At 48.8% G+C, this 15,002-nt stretch overlaps 1 protein-coding gene across 8 annotated transcripts in view; it reads left to right on the forward strand.

Annotated features, from left to right (window-relative positions):
- LRCH3 (leucine rich repeats and calponin homology domain containing 3) overlaps positions 1–15,002 on the forward strand; it is a 110,260-nt gene that overhangs the window by 45,798 nt on the left and 49,460 nt on the right. For all 8 annotated transcript variants that reach the window (XM_077348065.1, XM_077348070.1, XM_077348063.1 and 5 more), the window contains exons 4-8: positions 292–397; positions 535–671; positions 3,669–3,778; positions 11,559–11,652; positions 14,167–14,287. In XM_077348065.1, coding sequence (XP_077204180.1) covers positions 292–397; positions 535–671; positions 3,669–3,778; positions 11,559–11,652; positions 14,167–14,287 — 568 coding nt within the window. The remainder of the gene's footprint in view (positions 1–291; positions 398–534; positions 672–3,668; positions 3,779–11,558; positions 11,653–14,166; positions 14,288–15,002) is intronic.

A 15,002-nucleotide genomic window follows, 5' to 3' on the forward strand; every position in this document is an offset into this window, starting at 1 on the left:
TGACCCACAGCATAGCAGCAGCATTCTGCTCTGGATTCAGCTTCTGAACACTCTCCAAGGGAAGCCCCAAGTAGAGAGAATTGCAGTAGTCCAGTCATGATCATTGTCTTGATTTTCATCACAAGTCAGCTTTGACTCGATGGCACTTTATGCACACACACCTGCCTAGACTGGGCTTGAACCTCGTGGTTTTCTATTTACAAAGAAAGGCCCCGCGCCCTTAAAACTCCAGTGTCATGTGACGATGCAGAACCAGGATGCTGAATCCCATTCTTTGTGGCATTTTTACAGGACGTAAGTTGCAATGAAATCCAGACGATTCCCTCTCAGATTGGCAGCCTGGAATCTCTGCGGGACCTAAACATCAGAAGGAACCATTTGGTGCATTTACCCGAGGGTAAGACACGGTGGGGCGGAAAGTGCGCCAAGCGCTAACGCAAAGTACTTAAATCAGCCGGTGCTTTTCTGCAAAGGCCGCATTTTGCTCTGCAGTCGGTTGACCGCCGGTCGTTGTGTGTCTGTGAACTTTTGCAGAGCTGGCCGAGCTGCCTTTGATACGGTTAGATTTCTCCTGCAATAAGATCTCCACGATCCCCGTGTGCTACCGGAACCTCAGGCACTTGCAGACAATCGCCTTAGATAACAACCCGCTGCAGTCGCCCCCCGCACAGGTAACGTACAGCCAGATATTGTAAAAGTTGGTTTTGACGGCAGCATGTTTTCTCTACAGGCAAAAGGGAACCGTTTCCGTTTAATTTGTTTGTTTGTTTTTAGCCTCTTATGTCCATTGCAGTGCTTTGTGATTATGTGTTGGTTGCCAGTGGGCAGTCTTTGATGAACGCTTGGTTGCAACAAGGAAAGCTGTTCGCCCGGCAACTGGTAACAGAGGTCTGTGGGTGGCTGTTAGCCACGAGGTACAGATGGAGCACTCTGCCTAAGGCCGGGATGCTCTGTCTTCTTGGTGCTGGGGAGACAAGAGTGGGAGGGCTCTTGGAGTTCTGGCCCTGCTGGTGAACCTCCTGATGGCTACTGGGTTTTGGCCACTGTGTGACCCAGAGTGTTGGACTGGATGGGCCACTGGACTGATCCAACATAGCTCTGTCTTCTTGCTGCTTGGGGGGGGGGGGCAAAGTGGGAGGGCTTCTGGAATGAGAAAAAATGAGATAGAGAGCTCTTGACCGCTAGTTGGACAGGGAGTGGGGTGGGGGAATGAGAACTCTTGTATTTCCATGTTTGCTGTGTTTATGGGTGTCAATATTGACGGAAAGTGTTGAGTGGAAATGCTTTCGAAATATATACATGTATATAAATCAAATTAATCAAATTAAAAAAACCACATCTGCATGTTACATACCATGTAGAAGCAAAGTAGAAAGTAGAACGAACGCGGAAGGCAGAGATGAAGCAGCAAGGGCTTGGGAGCAAGGCTGCAGGCCAAGCAGCGTGGGGCAAAAGGGAGAAGTTCCGCAGGAGAAATTGCCAGCGGCCTGCCGCGTCTGCTACGGGGCGTAGCTGTGTGCTGGCCAGTTGTGGGCTTTCTCTGCTCTGTGAATGTCTGTGGTCATGGGGGGGGGGAAATGACAATAGACTGCAGCTGTGTCAAATGAGCCTAGAAAAGGAGCTGGAAGATTTCACTGGGGCTTCAGCGTCACGGCTTGCCTCTGTCCATGGGGGTAAAGGACTAAAAATACAGCTGGCAGCAGATTTTGTAATATCCCCTGCCCCCTACACTTCTGGGAGTCTCCTGCAGTGCACCATTAATTACAGCAGCCAGCTTTCAAGATTTTCCTAGTTTGTGTGCTCGCAAAGATTAAACTTGACAGTGGACCGGGAACACCTTGGGAACCCACCGGGTGGGGACATGCAGAGCTGACAAGGTAGAGCCATAGAAATTGTATCACTCCTTCTTGGAGATACGGGTGCCTGAAGCATAGAGGCCAAACAGTGCCCCCGACTTCATAGTAAGAACACAACAGTAAACTACGTAATTGAAAAAAGATGCTGCCTTGCAAAGTCACTCTAGAATCTGTTGCTTGAAGCCATTTCGCTCTGCCTGACAGCAGGGCTGGCCAGCTCCTTGTTCCCTTCCTGTGGCGAGCAGGGAAGAGTAAATGATATATCATTAGTGGGCTTGTGGAAATCTGCTTCCTTACTGCAGTGGATTCAGATTCCTGAGTCTGGCTTCTTCCCAGTGCAGAGTTTATCTACCAAAGATAAATGCTGCAAGCCTCTCCTCTCACCAGGGTGAGTCGAAGGGACACCCTCTAAACCCGTTCCAAGCCAGCTGCTGGAGCTGTCAGACAGGCTTCCAGGTGCTGTCAGTTTTATTGGGTAAAGCTTTCGGTGGTCGGGGACTGTGGCCATTTGCGCATTCGTTTCCCCTCGGCTCCAGGCAGGTCGCAGTAATATTAAAGCCCATAATAAGGGAAGAACATAATATACAGTGGCATTCAAAGCAGGTAGCCAGCCCACAGTTGTATAACCAAGAACTTTAGAAGCAAAAAAGATGATAAGCAAACGCATCAGCAAGTAGATCACCCCCAGAATGAAAATGTCTCACATCAGAATTTGAATTCCTATCTTGTCTTTTTACAATACTCTTTTCCTGTTGCAGCCACAGCGTTGCCAGGTTAGAAATGTCTTGAGAAACGGATGCTAAAATACTCAGACGCTTCTGATCCCCATAAATTAAGATTGTTTCTCAGTGGCTTTTGCAAAGCGCGGACGGTTGAAGTGGCTAGTTTATTCTTTGCTGTTGTTTTCAATCCTTAAATGTTTTCTTGGTATATGGTTTATGGGTGGTTCAGCCAGAATCAAGGGGAAGTCTTGCCTTGCCCCCAGAAAAACTCGAGAGAGAAGCAAACCTGCACCACGTGGGCAGGAGCACAGGTAGATGGCTGCCAAAGTGCTGCTTCTTGGCGGTTTTTAATTTATTTGGTAATGAGGAGGGCTCCGGTTCAAGGGCCACCATGCTCACCAAAGGAATATTCCCCTCCCGGGAAACATCTCTCCCAAGCCCTCCCCCATCTGTGAGCCCAAACTCAATTTCCATGGTGGGTCTGTCCCTCCCACATCTACTGTTTTATAACATTGCTTCTCTTGGGAAGCCTGCCAGAACCAGAGGCTACAAATCTTCCAAAAGAGATTATACCAAAATCAAAAAACAAACAAACAAACAAAACCAGTGAGGGTATCTGCTTGTTCAATGTTCTACTTTTAATTTCACTGGTCTGAGGTTTTATTATTGGAAACTTAAATGCTGCGAGGAAAGTGGGAGCAAATTGTAGGTGGTAAAATAAGTTTTACATTGTTTATTTATATTTAATCCGTTTTGCCCAGTCCCTCCTCTGAAGACTTCAGGGTGTTTTTCAGTCCGTACCCTTCTGTTGACCTTCCAGAGGAACTGGCTGAGGCAGGATGCCGGACTGGATGGACCTTCACTGGTCTGATCCAGCAGGGCTGCTCTTATGAAGGCCTCAGCCCTTATGCCCTTGTTGGCCTTCCAGGGGTACTGGGGTGAGACAGGATGCTGGGCCTGATGGACCAGGGCTCCTCCGGTGTTCTTATGCACGCGGCTCTTTCGTTGCAGTAGCCTGTAAATCGCAACACATGGTAAATGTTGCTGCATCATTTTCCAGTCCCGTTGACGGCTTCCCATTTTCCTTCAGATTTGTATAAAAGGAAAAGTCCACATATTTAAATACCTGAACATGGAGGCATGCAAAGTAGCTCCAGATCTTCCCGATTACGAAAGGCGGCCCATGGGATTCGGCTCCTGGTAAGTGTGCTCAGATTTTGAAGTCACTGTTGTTGTTTTAAAGAAGTGTTTGTAGAGACATTTCATTTAGCCCCTAGTTTCCTGCCTTAAGCTCTTAAGTAGCTTTAGCCCGTTGCCAGGTGATAGTGTTACGTGCCAGACCGTAGAACTTTTCTTGGTCTACCCAGAGTTGAAAATGCAGGTCTCCTCTTGCCTTCATCCAGCTGTGTAGATCTTGGCAGGCTCTCCTCCTGCTGTAGCCCAGTAACATGCATTTCTGAGCAGGCAGCCCCAGCAGGAGGTTCTAAATTAAGATGAAGGGTGTTAGGAGCACAGTGTGTGTTTGCAGTGCACGATGATGCAAGGGAACGAGGCAAAGTGCTAATTTCCTAGAGAAGGAGTTGCAGTGTGCAGTTACCTTCCAGAGCAGTGCTGACTCATGGGTCCTTGGAGGTACATCCGCAAAGCCAACAGGTGGCTGTGGCTCAGTGGCAGGGCATCTGCCTGGCATGCAGGAGGTCCCAGGTTCAATCCCCGGCATCTGCAGTTCAAAGGACCAGGCAGGAGGGGATGGGAGAGACCTCTTTAGGATGCTTAAGGCTAATCCTGCGTTGAACAGGGGGTTGGACTAGATGGCCTGTATGGCCCCTTCCAACTCTATGATTCTATGATTCAGCCTGAGACCCTGGGGAGCAGCTGCCAGCCTGAGTAGACAATACTGCCCTGGATGGACCAGAATAAGGCAGGCTTATATGTGTCTCATGCATGCTTGCTATGAAAGAAGGGGGAAACTTGCATCACAGGCCAGAGAGTTCCTTGTCTAGTCTGGTCCCTGCTTGTGAAAACGAATGTGAGGGTGAGGTCACAGGGGGTGTTTTCTGAAATGAGGGTTTTCAGATAGACCAAAATGGGTTACCATGTTGGTCTAGCAGCAGCAGCAGAAAAGAGCACGAGGCCAGGAGCACCAGGAACAGAAATTTCTGGCAGCTTTTGAAGCTCCTCTCCTGCCACAAATTTTGTTACACTTCTAGGTGCTATGAGTCCAGTCTTCAGAGCTGCCATTCTTTGGGTTGGAGACTGAGCAGATGTTCAGAGTAGAGAGCTGTAGTAGCATATGTCAGTTCTCTTGGTTCTTGATCCAAGTTATGTATGCTTGCTTCTCTCTCCATTGGCCTCTCCTCTCTGTGTCGCTTGGAGAAGGGCCGGGAGTGGTTCCTGTGGGCAGCAGAGGATAAGATTCACAATCATGGCTTTAAACTGTTTGTAGAATGGTACCGGCTAAATATCAGGAAAAAAAATTCACAGTCAGTTCAGCAGTGGAATTGGCTGCTTTGGGAGGGGATGAACTCCCCATCACTGGTGATCTTCAAGCAGGGGCTGGACAGATCCTTCTCCTGGATGCCTGAGGCTGATCCTGCACTGAGCAGGGGGTGGGACCAGATGGCTGCAAATTACAGCATAGCACTTCCAAAGCAGTTGCCACTTGACACAGCCTGGTGCAACATGGTCTTGCCCAGCAGTTAAGATTATAGGGACATTTCTTCCGGACTGCCATACCAATCAAACGTGGCAGTCCACCTTATCCTTAAAACTCTCTGAGCGAGTCAGAATTCTGTATCTGGAGAAACTGAACTATACAACATCTTTATATTATGTCATCTCCTTATACTGTATCTGTGCTCTTTGTTCCTGCAACTAGAAGAAGAAGAAGAGTTGGTTCTTATATGCCGCTTTTCTCTACCCGAAGGAGACTCCAAGCGGCTTAGTCGCCTTCCCTTTCCTCTCCCCACAACAGACACCCTGTGAGGTGGGTGAGGCTAAGAGAGCCCTGATATTCCTGCTCGGTCAGAACAGCTTTATCAGTGCTGTGGCGAGTCCAACGTCAACCAGCTGGCTGCATGTGGGGGAGTGCAGAATCCAATCCGGCATGCCACATTAGAAGTCTGCACTTCTCACCACTACACCAAACTGGAAAAGGATAAGACATTAAACAAGAATAGGAGACCCATTATAAGATAACTAGTAACATCATGTGATGTGCCCATGCATGCCACATGAGAGCCAGCTTGGTGTAGTGGTTAGGAGTGCAGACTTCTTTCTCCTGGCAGAATTCAAGGTGGCTTACCGTATAAATAAAACATTATGAGAGCCAGGATTGGTGCACTGGTTAGGAGTGCGGACTTTTAATCTGGCATGCCGGGTTCGATTCTGCGCTCCCCCACATGCAACCAGCTGGGTGACCTTAGACTCGCCACAGCACTGAGAAAGCTGTTCTGACCAAGCAGTGATATCAGGGCTCTCTCAGCCTCACCCACCCCACAGGGTGTCTGTTGTGGGGAGAGGAAGGGAAGGAGATTGGAAGCCGCTTTGAGCCTCCTTCAGGTAGGGAAAAATGGCATATAAGAACCAACTCTTCTCCTTCTTCTTCTTCTACATCTACGCATTGCCGTGCTTTCCCGCCTGCCCTTGGCAACTGGATCTTGCGGAATCTTGATTCCGTCAGCACACATACAGTGTGGTTACAGAGTAGATGAAACGCTTTTTTGTACAAATGCACCAAGAGTCACTATCTCAGGGGTTGCCCATACACCTTTTCATGTAGAAGTTCACAGGTTCAGTCCCTGGCAGCATCTTCAGTTCAAAGAGCCAGTCCAGAGGTGACCTCTGCCTCTGCCTGAGACTGCACAGAGACGCCTCCCTCTGAGTAGACAAGACTTACCTGGATGGACCAGGGGTCTGATTGATTATAAGGCAGACTCACATGTTCATGTGCTTGATTATAATGCCCTCTTACCAAACACACCGGCCAGACGGTTTTAAGTTTACTTATTTTAAGTTTACTTTAAGTTTACTTATTAGGCTGCCTAAAGAGGTGGGGAGCTCCCCCTCACTGGCAGTCTTCAAGCAAAGGTTGGATACACACTTTTCTTGGATGCTTTAGGATGCTCTGGGCTGATCCTGCGTTGAGCAGGGGGTTGGACTAGATGGCATGTCTGGCCCCTTCCAACTCTATGATTCTATGATTCTATGTGTGTCACATAGCTGGGGGATCTGAGGCTCTGGCCAGCAGGCAAGGGTCATTTGGGGGTGATTTGCTCCTGCCTCTGCATCATGACCCTCAGTGTTCCTTGGAGGAGCTGCCACCCAAATCCTTGGAGGTCTCCCATCCAAGCACTAACTAGGATTGTTCCTGCTTAGCTTCTGAGATCTCACAGGATCCAACTTGCCTGGGCTATCCAGGCCAAGGTTTTGCCCACAGAAGTGCACATGAACAGGGACCTTCCTTTGCTGCCGTCAAGCCGAGGACTCCTCGCGCCTGCAGCGCATTCTCTTTTGCTCACCCCTCACTGTGCTCGGCCTCCTTAGCCCAGCAGCCCTCTCCTAGCCGAGACTTGTCTCTCAGGCCCGGACAGTGCCGTATAAATAATAGTAATTATGTCTTTTCCCAAGCCGGTGATTTTTAAAGCAAGTGACAGCCGGCCAGGGGAAGACCTGCAATTAGTAATGCCCGGGTGGAGCCATTCGTTTGCGGAGCTTCCTCCTTGCGCAGATCCCCCCCGGGGCCCCCGGGGCCAGCAGGACAATCCGTTCATTGTTAAATGCCCATCTGTGGCGGGTCGGAGGAGCCTCGTCGTTAAGTGGCCCCCGTCTGTGGCATTTGCCAGACGCGGCATCCGAGGCAGCCACACGACCGAGCTGCACAGTTACCGTGTGCCTGGTCTCCACATTGCACATCAGTAATGTCCACATCCATAAGGAAGGCCGAGCGTCAAAGAATTGAGGCTTTTGAACTTTGGTGCTGGAGAAGACTCTTGCGAGTCCCTTGGACTGCAAGGCGAACAAACCGGTCAGTCCTAGAGGAGATCAGCCCTGACTGCTCCTTAGAAGGCCAGATCCTGAAGATGAAACTCAAATACTTTGGCCACCTCATGAGAAGGAAGGACTCCCTGGAGAAGAGCCTAATTCTGGGAGCGATCGAAGGCAAAAGAAGAAGGGGACGACAGAGAATGAGGTGGCTGGATGGAGTCACTGAAGCAGTGGGTGTGAACTTAAATGGACTCCGGGGAATGGTAGAGGACAGGAAGGCCTGGAGGATCATTGTCCTTGGGGTCGCGATGGGTCGGACACAACTTCGCAACTGACAACAACAACAATGTCCACATCTAATGATGACACCAACATAGTGAGCTTAACTAATGAGAACTAAATGTGGGTGTTCTGGCCTCCTTCGTATTTTATGGATTAGTGACACATAGCACTGATGAGGCAGCCTAGGGAATCCGTTTTGCAGATTTTGCTCTGTGTGGGTTTTAAGTTTCATCAAGCCCCCTTTAATGGGTGGATGTTTGGCTTGAAAGAGAGCACAGAAACTTTAAACCAGTTATCCCCGACATGGTGCCCACGGGCACAGTTTGTTTTGCAAAGTTACCTCCTGCCTTTCCACCTTTACAAGGTCCCTGCCTTGCCCAGCAAGGTTTCGGGTTCACCAGCCGAGATGCAAAACCAAAAAGGGAACAGAAACCCAACCTGGACAAAGTCAGGAACTCAAAAGTTGAGCTGCAAAACAATGTTAAAACAATTATTACAAATATATTTATGAAAGCACACCACTAATATATTAAAATGGTCTTACACACATAAAGAAGTGCCCTCTTGATACAGAATAAGACTATAGCTCAGCATGGTGGTCCCATATATATCCTAGAAGGTGGGCTCCCAAAAGAAACATTGATTGGGGCTACCCCACACAGATTTCTCTTGACCACCCAGCAAAACTTTAGAATTTGTTTTTAGACAACAGAGCCTCGTACAGTATATCTTGACCCCTGAGGAAGATCCCTGGGGGTCAAAACACATTTGGTCTGTTCTTCATGTGTAGTTAGATATTTATTGTTTTTTACTTTGTTTTTAATATATAGTATTTGCTGGCGTATAAAACTACTTTTTCCCCCTGAAAAACATGCCTCCAAGTGGGGGGGGTCGTCCTATACGCCGGGTGCACTTCAGTTGGGATAGACAGAGCTGCCCATAGTGGCCCATAGTACTGTATTTTGAGTGGAAATATTGGGGGGTCGTCTTATATGCCCAATCGTCTTATACGCCGGCAAATACGATATTATTGGTGCACTTTAATAAATATTGTTAATAATTTTTTAACGTTGTGTTAACACTGTTTTGCAGCTCAACTTTAGAGGAATGGGAAAGCCGCTTTGAGCCTCCTTCGGATAGGGAAAAGCGGCATATAAGAACCAAATCTTCTTCTTCTTCTTCAGTAATCTCAGGGCTCTCTCAGCCTCCCCTCCCTCACAGGGTGTCTGTTGTGGGGAGAGGAAGGGGAAGGCGAATGGAAGCTGCTTTGAGCCTCCTTTGGATAGGGAAAAGCGGCATATAAGAACCAACTCCTTCTTCTTCTTCAGTAATCTCAGCGCTCTCTCAGCCTCACCCACCCCACAGGGTGTCTGTTGTGGGGAGAGGAATGGGAAGGCGACTGTAAGCCGCTTTGAGCCCCCTTTGGGTAGGGAAAAAGCGGCATATAAGAACCAACTCCTTCTTCTTCTTCTTCTTCTTCCTCTTCTTTTATGAGAAAACACAATGAAAGAATAGTAAAACCCACTGAAAGGCAAGAACCAACTCTTCTTGGTTATAAGAACCAACTCTTCTTCTTCTTCTTCTTCTTCTTCTTCTTCTTCTTCTTCTTCTTCTTCTTCTTCTTCTTTCTTCTTCTTTCTTCTTCTTCTTCTTCTTCTTCTTCTTCTTCTTCTTCTTCTTCTTCTTCTTCTTCTTCTTCTTCTTCTTCTTCTTCTTCTTCTTCTTCTTCTTCTTCTTCTTCTTCTTCTTCTTCTTCTTCTTCTTCTTCTTCTTCTTCCTATCCAGTGGCGATATCGTCGGCTGTGCAGATTTTTTTTTAAATTGTTTTGGCAGCAGCTTCCCTCACAGCAAAAAGGACCTGTACTCTTTAATTGTAGATGAACTGCAGCCGTCAATTCCAAAGGTGCCGTCAGACTAAAAAGAGTTGGGGCCTGCTTCGAATGAGTCACACGTTCTTACGGCTGCCTCAAAAGGCATTTGGGGCACGGGCCCTTTAGGGCGTCCTGCCGAAATGGCCACTGCTTAATTGACAGGGATGCTGTCACAGCATTCGAAGCACAGATTATGAAAGCGTCCATAATTATTGCTTGTTTGTGCGCACAATTGGCCAGTGTCCCCAGCATTAAGCTGTAAGGGGTGGGGCAGGGTGTGCCTCTCCAAAATACTCTTTAAGACTTGATTACCCTTGGCCTGAGGAGATACGGCACAGGGTCAAGCTTTTAAAATAAGGCAGGGGGTTATGTTTGTGTGGACCATACCTCATAACAAAACCACACCCGTGTGAAAGACAGAACACTGACCCACTAGCTTAAGGAAGCTCTCCGTTCAGCACGGTAAGGAAGGCACACTCCACGCCAGGGCTTATTAGGAAAGGGATGGAGAATAAAACAGCCAGTATTGCCCTACTCCTTTATAAGATGATCTTTGGTTCAGCCTCATTTGGCATATTGTGTATAGTTTGGTCTCTGTAGCTCAAAAATGTACATTGTTGGGGTTCACTGCACGATGGGAGTCGGAACAGCTTCCAAAAGAGTTTAGACAGGTTCATGGAGGAACAGTCCAGCACTGATTTCTACTTGCAGAGTTTATAGGGAACCTTCGTTTCTGGAGGCACCAAAACTCTGGATGTCAGAGCCAGGAGACAGCATCTTGGCAAGTTCTTAGCATCTGGTCCCCCTTTGTGGGCCCTCCAGAGGGTGTGAAATGGGGAACTGGTTTAGGTGGACCCCCCTAGTCTGATCCAGCAGGGTGTTTGCATTTTGGCAGAGCGTTTTGACAGAAGGGGCTCTGAGAAATGGGGAGCTTACAGCCCCGTGGATATTAGAAGTGTGATATTCAAGATGGGGTACCTATTGTATAGAAGTATAAAGGTTATTATTCTTTTACTCTATAAGGCAGGGGTAGTCAAACTGGGGCCCTCCAGATGTCCGTGGACTACAATTCCCAGGAGCCCCTGCCAGCGAATGCTGGCAGGGGCTCCTGGGAATTGTAGTCCACGGACATCTGGAGGGCCCCAGTTTGACTACCCCTGCTATAAAGGAGTGCCACTGAGGAAGGCGCGAACACTGTTTTGGCACTGAAGTTTCATTTGAACACGGATTCTGCCTATTAAAGGAAAAAAGAGAACTGGAACTTGAGACTTGATCCTTTTATTGCTTTTTACCACACTTTCGAACCTGTTCTTCAGTCTTCACTTTGTTGGTTCGATTAGAACTCTTGGCTGACGTTCCTGAAGGTGGCAAGACCCAAGGCGATTTCATTCTGCTGTCAGTGATGCATTCCCCAAGGGAGAGCGTTAGATGGGGTAGAGGTCACAGGTGTGTCCTAGTGGTCCCTGCCCAAAGAGCGCGACCTTGCACGTTAAACGATTCAGCCGAAGATGGGGAAGCCTCAGCTGGCCGGGGGAGTCAGATTTGCCAAAATTGCATGTCGTTCAATTCCAATGAAGTCCCTTGGCATTTTATCATGGGCAAAGGCACCTGTTGGAAGGCCCCAAACATTAGCAGAAAGGAACATTTCTTAGTCTGGAAGGGGCCTCTGGAGCTCAATCCCACCCTGCGTGAAAGACGCACTATGACTCACATGCCAAATATGTTCTCTCTCTCTCCCCACCCCCCTCCCCGGTTCTGTCTGCTATCTTACTGGTCCCCAAGAATTTCCCCCTTTATTTTAGTGGTACAATAACTATAAAACAAAATTCTCTGTTTGACAGCCACGAGGAGCTCTATTCCAGCCGGCCGTACGGAGCGCTGGACTCCGGCTTCAACAGCGTGGACAGTGGAGACAAAAGGTGGTCGGGAAATGAAGTAAGTCCCTGGCTTTGTTGTTCTCTCGCTTGCGAGAAGAAGAAAACCCGAAACAGAACGGGCAGCGGAAGACTTAATTGCTAAACACTGCCGGGCTGTAATCTTCAAAAGAGCTTATCCTGATGGTCTGAGGATTGAGGGCGAGGTGTCCTTTTCAGATCTCAGTTTCTTTCTAGGATGATGAAACCAAGATTAGGGTTAGGGTGAGGAAGGCTCACAGGTGTCCTCTTGTGTCCCACTTGAACAGCAGAGATTCTTATCGGAATGTCACTGTCACCCTTGGGTTGTGAACTGCAAAAGAGAGGTGAGGGGCCCAGACTTAAGCACCCCCTTCCGAATATTCAGTTGGTGGTCTTTCTTGGGTGGGGCCTGTGCAAGGGCTGTGGCCAGCATGTGTTCACCAAGCAGTTTTTCTCATTAGTCAGGAACTGGCCTAGGATTCTCAGAATCCTAGAGTGGGACGGGTCCACACAGGCTTTATTGTTGTTGTTGTTGTTATTTGTAACCTACCTTTCCAAAATTAGGGCTGTGCGATTCGGCAGCTGTAGCTGGCTGCTACGGGCGGGAACGGCCGCTTCGGCTGCCGAATCGCACAACCCTAGTTCAGAGCGGGTAACATCCATGAAATGGAACATTTCTTTAAAACGTTAAAAACCATCTCTCTGACACAATCAGCCCTCTAAAAACACCTAGGAGGGAGCGGATTTTCTAATTCCCCTTTCTCCTGGTGGTGAGGACAGCTGTTCGGTGGGTGTTATTCTGGGCCTCGACCACAGGCCCAGTGGAACACCTCTGTCTGGCAGGCCCTGCAGAACTGGTTGAGGTCCCACTGGGCCCTGATCTCCCTCGGGAGCTTGTTCCACCAGGCCCTTGCCGAGGCCAATTTCACCTCTTTCAGACCCTGAGCAGATCCTGATCTGAGGATCGTCATGCTCTTGGGCAACTGTAAGGAAAAAGGCAGTCCTGTTGCTACGCTGGTCCCAATCCAAACCACTGCTCAGTGCAGGATCAGCCTTGACTTCAGCCCAAGAGAGGAGGTGTTGGTGGGCCAGAATGGCAGCTAACAAAAGCTTTAAATAAATCAAAGGGGTGTGACATGAGAGACGGGAGCCCAATATTTTTAGAGAGTCGCTTTAAAAATGCATCTGCAGAACTGTTGGGATGTTTAGTTTTGGTTTCTTGACAGCATATGCACACAACTAGACTGGAGATTTTGGGGCGGAGCTTGAGGAGGGCGGGGTTTGAGAAGGGGAGGGGCTTCCATGGGGTAGAATGCCATAGTCCTCTTTCCAAGGAAGCCGTTCCTCCAGGTGGAGACAGACTCCCAGGAGAGCTCCAGCCCACACCTGGAGGCTGCCAGCCCCGGCACACGCAAACGAGTTTGTTCCGGTCGTGTCCAGTCCATGTCATGCCACGTGAATCCGTTTGGCACAGAAACTGCGTCCGATAAATTTGCATTGTGAAATGTCTGCCAAGTGGCTCCCTGGGGTGACCAGACACCTGCCGACGGCCTTATGGAAACACCCGCTCTCCTCTTGAGTCATTTCCCCTAATGTCAGACCCATTTGGTGGCTCTGGGATGTCTGGCACAACATCTGGCATTCCAGAACTGGCAACTAAGCTCGGCAGTATAATCCTAGGTAAAGATCCATTCAGTTTCTGGGCTGAAAGTCAGGCAGTTCAGAATTCTGTGGGAGAAGCCCTGTGTTTATGCTAGAGCTGCCGCTTGGAATTCCCACGGTCTGCTTCAGAGCTGGCAGGGAATACATGTAACTGTTGAGGCAGGTGTTTCCACTGCTCTTAAATTTAAAGGGATGCAAGGCCGAGATGCAGGAATCTTTCCCAGCGTCCACTCACAAAGGCCACTGTCCAGCTGGATTACACCCCTGTCAGTTCCCCAGAAAAGCATGCTAGCAATGGGGGAAGTTAATATAAACTCAGGACAACTAACCATCTCTGCCTGGTCCACCCGCCTTGTAGGTGTCCATCGTAATTTTGGGGAGCAGCTGTTGCTAGCCAAGGATCCCCGTCCTGAAGAGCCTGCTTTAGACAACTGCATTAAATACTATTTATTTATATTGATAATTATAGTCCACCTTTCCCACTAGGGGTCCCGGTGGATTATACAGGCGAATTAATACAATCCACAGATTGGGGCATTCAATAGACAGTGAGATATGATTAAGGTTATACCCGTCTGGAACCAACCAGAAATCTGAAAAACAGATCTGCAGCAAAGCATATTATTAACTTGCTTCGCTGCAGGTCTGTTTTTATTCAGATTTCTGGTTGGTTCCAGACGGGTATAACCTTATTAGCATAAGGTGTGAAGAAATGCAGAAATTACATAGCAAGATCCTATTTACGACAAGCTGTACACGGTGGTATAGTCTTTTCTCCAAGGAACTTTGTAAGCTGTTTGTACAGGGCAACCCTGTTGCCTTTGTAGAAAAGCCCTCTTGAAGGATCCCGGAATAAATGGAGTGTATTTCTTGCTTCCTTTTTAAAATGAAGCCTACAGATGAATTTTCTGACCTTCCTCTTCGAGTGGCAGAGATTACAAAGGAGCAGCGGCTAAGGAGAGAAAGCCAGTACCAGGAAAACAGAGGGAGCCTGATTGTCACGAATGGCGGAGGTAAAGGGCATCCCTTTATTTGGTGGCTTTTTAAGATAGATGTTGGTTTATTTGTGACACATAACCTGTGAAACAGCACTGATAACTGTGAGGTGAAAATACACTAATCTGCCTTTGGGCTCCCCCTCACTGGCGGTCTTCAAGCAGCGGCTGGACAGATCCTTCTCCTGGATGCTTGAGGCTGATCTTGCCTTGAGCAAGGGGTGGGACTAGATGGCCTGCATGGCCCCTTCCCATTCTAGGATTCTAGGAGTCTAGTTCAGCAGTGGAAGGGGCTGCCTAAGGAGGTGGGGAGCTCCCCCTCACTGGCCGTCTTCAAGCAGCGGCTGGACAGATCCTTCTCCTGGATGCTGGGGGCTGATCCTGCACTGAGCAGGGGGTGGGACTAGATGGCCTGCATGGCCCCTTCCCATTCTAGGATTCTAGGAGTCTAATTCAGCCGTGGAATGGGCTGCCTCAGGAGGTGGGGAGTTCCCCCTCACTGGCCGTCTTCAAGCAGCGGCTGGACAGATCCTTCTCCTGGATGCTTGAGGCTGATCTTGCCTTGAGCAGGGGGTGGGACTAGACAGCCTGCATGGCCCCTTCCCACTCTAGAATTCTAGGAGTCTAGTTCAGCAGTGGAGTAGGCTGCCTCAGGAGGTGGGGAGCTCCCTCTCAATGGTAGTTTTCAAGCAGCAGCTGGGCAGATTCTTACCCTGGATGCTTTTGGGTGATC

Source organism: Paroedura picta, chromosome 8 (assembly GCF_049243985.1).
Source record: "Paroedura picta isolate Pp20150507F chromosome 8, Ppicta_v3.0, whole genome shotgun sequence".
NCBI classification, from domain to species: Eukaryota; Metazoa; Chordata; class Lepidosauria; order Squamata; family Gekkonidae; genus Paroedura; species Paroedura picta.